This window comes from Wasmannia auropunctata, unplaced genomic scaffold (genome assembly GCF_000956235.1).
Source record: "Wasmannia auropunctata unplaced genomic scaffold, wasmannia.A_1.0 LD336063.1, whole genome shotgun sequence".
Lineage (NCBI taxonomy): Eukaryota > Metazoa > Arthropoda > Insecta > Hymenoptera > Formicidae > Wasmannia > Wasmannia auropunctata.
Window position 1 is genome coordinate 515,236 of NW_012026827.1, and position 8,490 is coordinate 523,725.

Here is an 8,490-nt window from a genome sequence, read left to right on the forward strand (position 1 = left end):
TTATATCAGAAAATGTCGCTAGATCTTGTATTGCTGTTATAATTTCTGAGATATTTGAATTGAAAGTATGTTTGACATAAGAATTCCAGATAAAGCTATGGCAGCGTCACAACATTTGCGCAATGAAGTAACACGCAGATTTCTAGGTACTTGGCGTCGCGCCGCTACCGCGTCGCTTGATTCGAAATGTCGATTGGATTTTCACGTGGATTCTAGTACCGTTTTTAAGTGGATAGTTCACTCATTTGTTATAATCGTGGGTTTCACTTGGATAATCGACGTGATATGAACATCGATCCACGTACCTGTTCTCATTGGGTACGTAACGACAAGGTTTGGTCGATATTTGGTGTGAATTGGCATCAGGTTTTGACGCCAAGATTTGCTTGATATTTGACATCAATTTAGCCTCAAGTTTTGTCGCCAATATTTGCTGACAAATCACGAACCTATTGCGGACACAGATGTCATGAAATTTATCGACAAATTTTACGTAAATTTGATACCAATTTGGCGACAATTTGTTACCAAATTGTTTACTGGGTTCTTTTATTATCTGTTATATATATAACGTAACTTAGGAAGAAACCTTATGATAAAAAATTTATGTCAGTCATATTCATGAAACTCCAAGTTTTGTTCCATTATACAAATAATGTTGTTTTTTTCACTCCTTTTTACAAATTCATAACTGCGACTTTATAAACAATATATTATATACATACACATACTCAATGTATGCATGCTATCGTATTAAGAAATAATATTTATAATTTGTAAATAATGAAATCATATTGCTATCTCATAAATGTAATAAAACGCAACGTACGCTTGTATTAAATATAATGATTTCATATCAAATTAAATAGCAAATAAAAAAATATTTTTTCATATATGTAATATTAAGATTGTACTTATGTTAAGTTCAATGCTTCAATCATAATGCTTTTTGAGATATCAAATTTTTAAATTTACGCAAATTCTTCAAAATCGATACTTTTAGAACATTTCAACTTCTAAATGGTTTATGATATAGAACTCGATTCAATCTTTTTAAAGTAGATTAATCACACTTTAAGCTTAAAATAAATAAATTTTAAATAAGCTACTTTTAAATTGCTTTTAAATAAGCAAATTTTTAATTATAATTTCTACAAAAAAATATGTATTTTAATATTTTTAGTTTTTAACCCACAAGGAATTACAAATTACATATATAAAATGTTGTAAATTTCTCGAGTATCTTTCAATTCCTTATTATCTTTAAAATGGGACTAGGTAGAAAGTGTGACATCTTAGGAAATGTTTAAAAAAAATAAAATTTATTATCATACATGGTTTCTTGCGCATCAAAAAGATGACAAATATCTTTATTGCACTAACATTGCATCATTTCGTTGTACTTTTTGGCATAAGAAACCATATGCAAATTTTATTTTTTCCGGTGGTGTGTGTGTACGTGGGGGGAGGAGGGAGAGGAGAAGGAGGTGTATGTATATGTATGCATATACGTGTGCGTGCATGTATACTGTATATAAATATATATGTATATATATGTATATATAAGTGCGCGCGTTTACATATAAGAGAACTATCTTTGTTTATATATGTACAATATTTTATTTATAAAAGTAGTTTATTATTATTCTTAAAAAATAAGAATATTTTGAAAAATTTGGAGAAAATGAAATGCATGATATCAAAATTATATTGTATTTAAATATGTTAATTATAAAACCACTCTCTCTCTCTCTCTCTCTCTCTCTCTCTCTCTCTCTCTCTCTCTCTCTCTCTCCCTGCCTTCTTTTTTCTCCTATTGCTACTCCATCTTTCATTGTGCTACATTTGATAAACTAAATGACAAAGAATTATATATAAATACCTATATGTAATTATATATAATAAATAGTAAAAAAAGTAATGCATTAAATAGTTTACCATGTATAATATTTAAAAACATTTGAAATCTCGAGAAATGGAAAATATATAAGAATAATGTAGATCGATATTCATAATATAAAACAAAAAATTTATTTATGCTTTCATTTTAAGAACACAAACAACACACTGCTTTTATATCATTGAAAAATCATTGCACATACAGTTTTCAAACGAGTTCAACAAATAATGTTCCTAGTCATTTGTTAATATTTCTTTGTATTATATTTTCCATTCGTTTAAATGTGTTATGTATATTACAGTAAAAGTAAAAAATCAGTAATTGTTTACCCTTATTAGTATTTATGCATTATCTTTTCCAATAAAAAGATGAGAAAACTAGCAAATGCACTTGCCATTTTAATTTAGCAAAAATGTGTACAAAAAGTACACAATCCAAAGTGCTATTATAGTTTACTATGATGCAAAAAATATAAATTATTTTATTAAATAACAAAAATTTTATTAAAAAATTCTTTTTGTTTAGTTTAAAATAAATTATCTTATTAGATTTCATATAAAAAAATATATAATAAATATTTGAAACTGTAAACTTTGCTTAAAATAAATTTTATTAATCAATATAAGCATCAATAGATACACTTTTTTCGAACATGATACAAGTGCATTTATATTATCGCTATAGAAATCTGAATTTCTAAAATTCTTCAAAGATGGTTTTGACTGTTGCTTCATTTTTAATATCTTTTATATCAAGAAATTATCTAAATGTTTAATAAAATAATAATCTGTTAATGAGAGGTATAATGAATTTAATGGATGACAAAGTAGATAAATCTTAATGTTACTAATAACATCTTATAATGTAATTAATTTGGTAACTATTATTGTTGAAATATAAAGTTAAGTATTGGGAGCGCAATATAATATGTCTCTATTGATAGATATAAGCACTTATATATAATCATGTACTTGTTTACATTTTGTACAATATTTTTCTGCATTAATAATTTTACATTAAAATAATTTTTGCATTAATGGATACAAAAATTTATCTATCATGTCCATTAAATCTCTCGTTAACTAATTAAATTATAAATATTTAAATTCCTTCTTCGTGGAAAAAACCATTGCTAAATAGTTTAAATATTTAAAGAAGAACCGCTTTTCTCCTTTCAATTAAATAAAAAATATCACATTGCAATTCGATTAATATACCATTTGTTAACAAGATTTATAATTCGCAAAGAATTTATATCAGTATATTTAATTAATTTTTGTTTTAGTAAGTATATATAATTACTAGTAATAATAAACATGTACATTTTTATTCTGTATCTTCTTTAAAATGTTAATAGAAATATTTACTAGTAAGTATATACAATCACTGAATTTTACATTTTCACTGTAATCTATACACAATGCATTTCAATATATGTATATGTATATTATTATCATTCATTTTTGTTTAACGTAAATAACATTTTGCCAGAATTATTTACAATAAGATAATTTTATGTTGTATAGATCTGTTTATAAATTGTATGTGGCACAAAGAAAGAGAACTGTTGGTTTATATTTATATAGTACAATTATAATATTCTCGTTTCTTATTTTCTTATATAATTAAGTTAACAAATAATTAAATAATACAAATAAAAAACTTGAAATTTTGTTTATACGTCTCTAATATTAAAAATATATTTGGTAAAGAGAAATATTACAAAATAGAAAAAATAAATAGCACTCAATGTACATGTATATTGAATTAATGCAAATAGATGTATGTAAGATGAATCAATGATGAGTGCTATTATATATCAATTCCTATACATTTTAGAAACAATTTTCAATATTTGATGAGTTTATATAATATATACTGCAGTTAAAAAATAAAGAAAATAAACTATTTTTCGGAATTATTGAACATGTATATTTTTATGTTTCACAAAAGATATGACTATATAACTAATATATCTCCTATTTACAATTTTATATTATAAATAAAACAATTATCTTTTGAAACAAACACTAAAAACGTATAATACATTGAATGTTACATGAATATAATAACAATAATGTTATTATATATATATATATATATATAGTATATATATATATATATATAATTTATATATATATAAAAGATGATAATTTTAAAATACCATTTGTGTATATGCAGCGTGTACAATACTGTGATGAATAGTGTATGTTACACTAGGAATGTAATATAATGTATAAAAACATATTATATTATATGCTGGTTGTCGTCAAACAGTAATACATGAAATCAATTGCTGACAAAGTTGACTATATTGCAATTGGTCCCCACTAATCCTACGCATTTTTATTCCTTTCGCTTCTCTTTCTTCTGATTCACAAACCCTAAGTTCAATTTGTACACCACCCGGATATTCTAAACTAAGCCCACTACCTTCCACTTCCTCTCTTGAAAATATAAAACCTTTTGGTGGCGCTCTTGCATCTATTATTTGTTTAACACGACCTAATATAGTTTCAGAATTTAACCTGCTTGATTCATCAGATAAAGGAACCTCGACTTCGGTAGGTATCGTATTATGAGGTCTACCGATACCACGTGTTATACTAGGTCTTGAAGGATCACATGGCTCTGAAATAATAAAACTCGGAAGAGTGTTGTAATGAGGTAATGCATCTTCGAGTGAATCTGGTGATGGAGACGGAGAAGGCGAGCCACTAATTAACGTCACTTGTCCTCCAAGAACATCTGTCACTGAAATTTGTGGTGGTACCTACAAACAAATATTAAAAATAAAAATTAAATATTTTAAATAAGACTATATGATATTACAACATATTATAAATTTCTTATATGTTACTTGCTTTTTTGAGAGAAAATAAAGGTAATTATACATAATGTTTATTATTGTCGACACAAAAAAATGTTAATGCTTTTTTTAAATTAAATTAAATTTAATAAAATTATATTAATTTATATTTATTTATATATACATGTATAATTAAAAACGGACGCACGTATACACGTACAAAAAATTTGAATTTAATCGATCATCCTTCAAAATTGTCTTTGTTTTCACTTTTATAAAAAAATGTTCTAGATAAAAGTTGTGGTTTGAAGGAGGAACAAATAATAAAATCAATACGATTTTTTAAAAATTGATTTTCTAAGAAATAAATTTTAATGCAAATACTATATCCTAACGTTTTTGCAATATCAGAAAATGCCCGTAGCATCACCTGTTATGATCTCTAAAAATAGGAAAATTTCAAGAGAGTGTAACTTTATAAAAAATGATCGTATTAAAATATTCCAAAATGCATTTTACAGCTTAAAGTCTCTACTTTTGAAATTCATAATTCATTAAACGACTTACTGATTGTTTACGAAGCTACACGGATGTAAATGGAGATGCATCAAATCTAAAAACTTTTTACTAATTTTGCGAAGTTCCATGGCGTGAATTAAAAATCGCATACTAATACGACTTATAAGTTTGAAAGCGTGAATCTTTATTTTTAATTTGCGCACTTGATGAGCGTGTGATTTTTTTTACCGAGTTATTCAATACTAAAGCAAAAATGGTCTTTTTTACTTGAACAACTCAGTGAAAAAAATCGCATAATGCTCAACGAGTGTGCAAATTAAAGGTAAAGACGCTTTCAAATGCTGTAAACCACATTTGTGTGCGATTTTTAATTCATATCGAAAAGCCTTGCAAAATTTGTAACAAAGTTTGTCGCATTTTTATTTCCGTATAACTTCGTAAAAGGTCAGTAAAACATTCTTTAAAGTCGATATAAAAGGACTACCAATAAATTGTAAAATGCTTTTGAAAAATTTTATTGTAATTTATCATTTTTTTATAATATTACACTCTCCTTTGGAGAATAGAATAGGGGATCTTTAATTTTGCTGTTGCTAATTTTGCTGAATTCTTACTACGTAAGTTATTGCTGAAAAATCTTCGATATTTGAGCTATGGTAACTTCGTGAAATAAAATCATAAAACAATCTTCCTGGACTCATTCTAAAGGGCGAAGTCTTTCAATTTTCCTAAATGAATTTCTCGAAGATGTTTTTGCACTAAGAAACAAAGTATGTTGAAATTTAAAGATTTGAACTTCGAAAAATTTGCAAAGTCTTGTCGACTCTCCGAAGTTGTAAATTTTTTTTTAATTCAAAAATTCAAATTAACCTGAAATTGAAAATTAAAGTCAACTCTTTGAAATGTTTATTAAAAAATAAGCCGCGATTTTTTTCGTAATTTTATTACATTGTGAAAAATTTTCCGTAAAAATGTCGAATGTGCCGCTGGCATTATCATAACCCAAGCCGGCGACACATTCGATATTTTTATGGAAAATACGAAAGTTGAAAATTAAAACCAGTCCTTTAAAATGTTTATTAAAAGAGCCGCGATTTCTTTTGCCATTTTATTGCATTGTGAATTCGTAAAAATGTCGAATGTGCCGCCGGCTTGGATTATGCTAATGCCCGAACAACATGATAAAATGCGAATATCCCATTTTCATACTGATTGTACTATAATCATCCGTAACGTACTAAGATCATCACAATAATATCTCGTATCATTCTTTCCAATGTACCAACTTTTCCTTAAGTCTGGCGTTATTATGATAATTTTCGGTTTCTAAGAAGAAAAATACATTAAAAAATATAGAAACAATAATCTCCATGTGGTACCAAAAACGCCTAAAAGTAATACCCTCTTTTATTCTCAAAATTTGATCAAGTTTTTATATTATGTGAAAAGGCTGGAGAACCTCCTTAAAATATAGCCATAATGCCAGTAGCATATTCGACATTTTTATGGAAAATTTTTCACAATGCAATAAAATGGCAAAAAAAATCGCGGCTCATTTTTTAATAAACATTTTAAAGGATTGGCTTTAATTTTCAATTTCAGGTCATTTGAATTTTTAAATTAAAAAAAATGTGCTTTGCAACTTTGTGGTAAAAAATTGTAACAACTTGCTTTTTTTAATTAAAAAGAAAGATTCAAACTTTATAACGCTACAAACAGCATTCTTGACAAAAATTTTAGCAAGTCCATGCATTTCATTAAACTTTACAATTTTTAGTATGGCAACTTCTCAGATTTAAGAGTTTACAGTAGCAGCGATGCATTAAATTTAAAATCGACTTATAGTACCTTAAAGTAGAGATTTTAAGCTTTAATTTGAAAAAAAGTTCATCCTACGATGATTTTTCGCGGAGTTATTATCAGCCAGAGTTGACCAATTTTTACCGAAAATTTTTCTATGCCATAATTTTTTAAACAGTATATTTGATTCTAATACATTTTGACAGAAAATATAAAATATCTCGTAAACTACTTTTTGATAATTGTACATTAATATTTTCATGTACAAAAAAATCAATTAATGTAAGAAAAAACATATAATTGCTTTTCAAAATGGTTATACAATTTTTTATACAGAATAAAAAGATATTCAATTATGTCCATTATTTAAGTTATTGTCAGCTGATATCAATAGTTCTTACAATAATAAAATGTTTCTAAAAAACGGACCCTTCTTTTTTTCATAAATATTCATATTTTAAATTTGGCTACCTGTAGACTAAATCTGCCTTGGAATTCATATAATTTACTGCTTATTAGAAGATTAGAACACGCATATACAAACGCACATGCACATGTACATACATATGTCCACATGCCTGTATGTACATACATGGGCGTATACGCGTACATGCGTTCATATACGCACACGCTCCGCGCGCGCGCATACACACATACATACACAAAATCTGATGCTCATTAAAATTTTGTGATTTTATATACATCTAGTTCTACAAACTGCACACTGTTACTTTCGGTCTCGACTAGTAGTTCTTAATTAAACTAGAATAATAATATCACAGTATTAAATTGATAATCACTTGAATAATACTGATGCTTAGAAGCATCTTATAAGATTCTTCCCTTCTCCTAATGCGTGTAAAAATACTGTAAAAAAATTTTTATTGCGAAAAATAATATCTCAGCCAAAATTATAGTTTTAAAAAATACTTTTTTTTACTATAATTGTTGGAACAAAACAAAAATCCAGTTTTTTGCGAAAAATTGTTATGTAAACGATATTACATGCTACCTAATTTTTCATCATATTAATGAAATTCCAAAAGTTATGTAATGTTATTTTTGTTCATCATATTATTCAGATTCAAAAAGTTATATAATCTTATTTTTGTCAAAATTTTTATTTTTTGCTCCATTTTTATAATAGAATCTGATCAAATCGTATAGTAACATAGCAGAGCTTAAATAGACAATTGTGCATCGTACTAATTGTAAGTAAGCGGTTATTATGAATACATCATAAAAGGACCACGCACTAATCATATGGAAAAGTGGCCCCGGTTAAAATAGAAATAACCTATGCGAAAATATTCTTTATGAGATACTGATCAAAAGTCTCAATAGCGTCAACCTTCAACCACAGCTAGTTTTCACACTGTCAGCTCATAAAGATTGTTTGAAACCACTTTATTTTAGAAAATCATAAAATTAATTCCTTGCTCTCTCTCTCTCTCTCTCTCTC

General features: G+C 26.7%; 1 protein-coding gene across 1 annotated transcript in view; it reads right to left on the reverse strand.

The window, feature by feature from the left end:
- Nucleotides 1-4,080: 4,080 nt before the first annotated feature.
- The window catches only part of LOC105450357, a 20,969-nt gene continuing 16,559 nt past the window's right edge, over nucleotides 4,081-8,490 (reverse strand). The window contains exon 6 of the mRNA XM_011690150.1: nucleotides 4,081-4,673. Within this exon, the coding sequence (XP_011688452.1) occupies nucleotides 4,170-4,673 (504 nt within the window). The 3' untranslated portion in view covers nucleotides 4,081-4,169. The remainder of the gene's footprint in view (nucleotides 4,674-8,490) is intronic.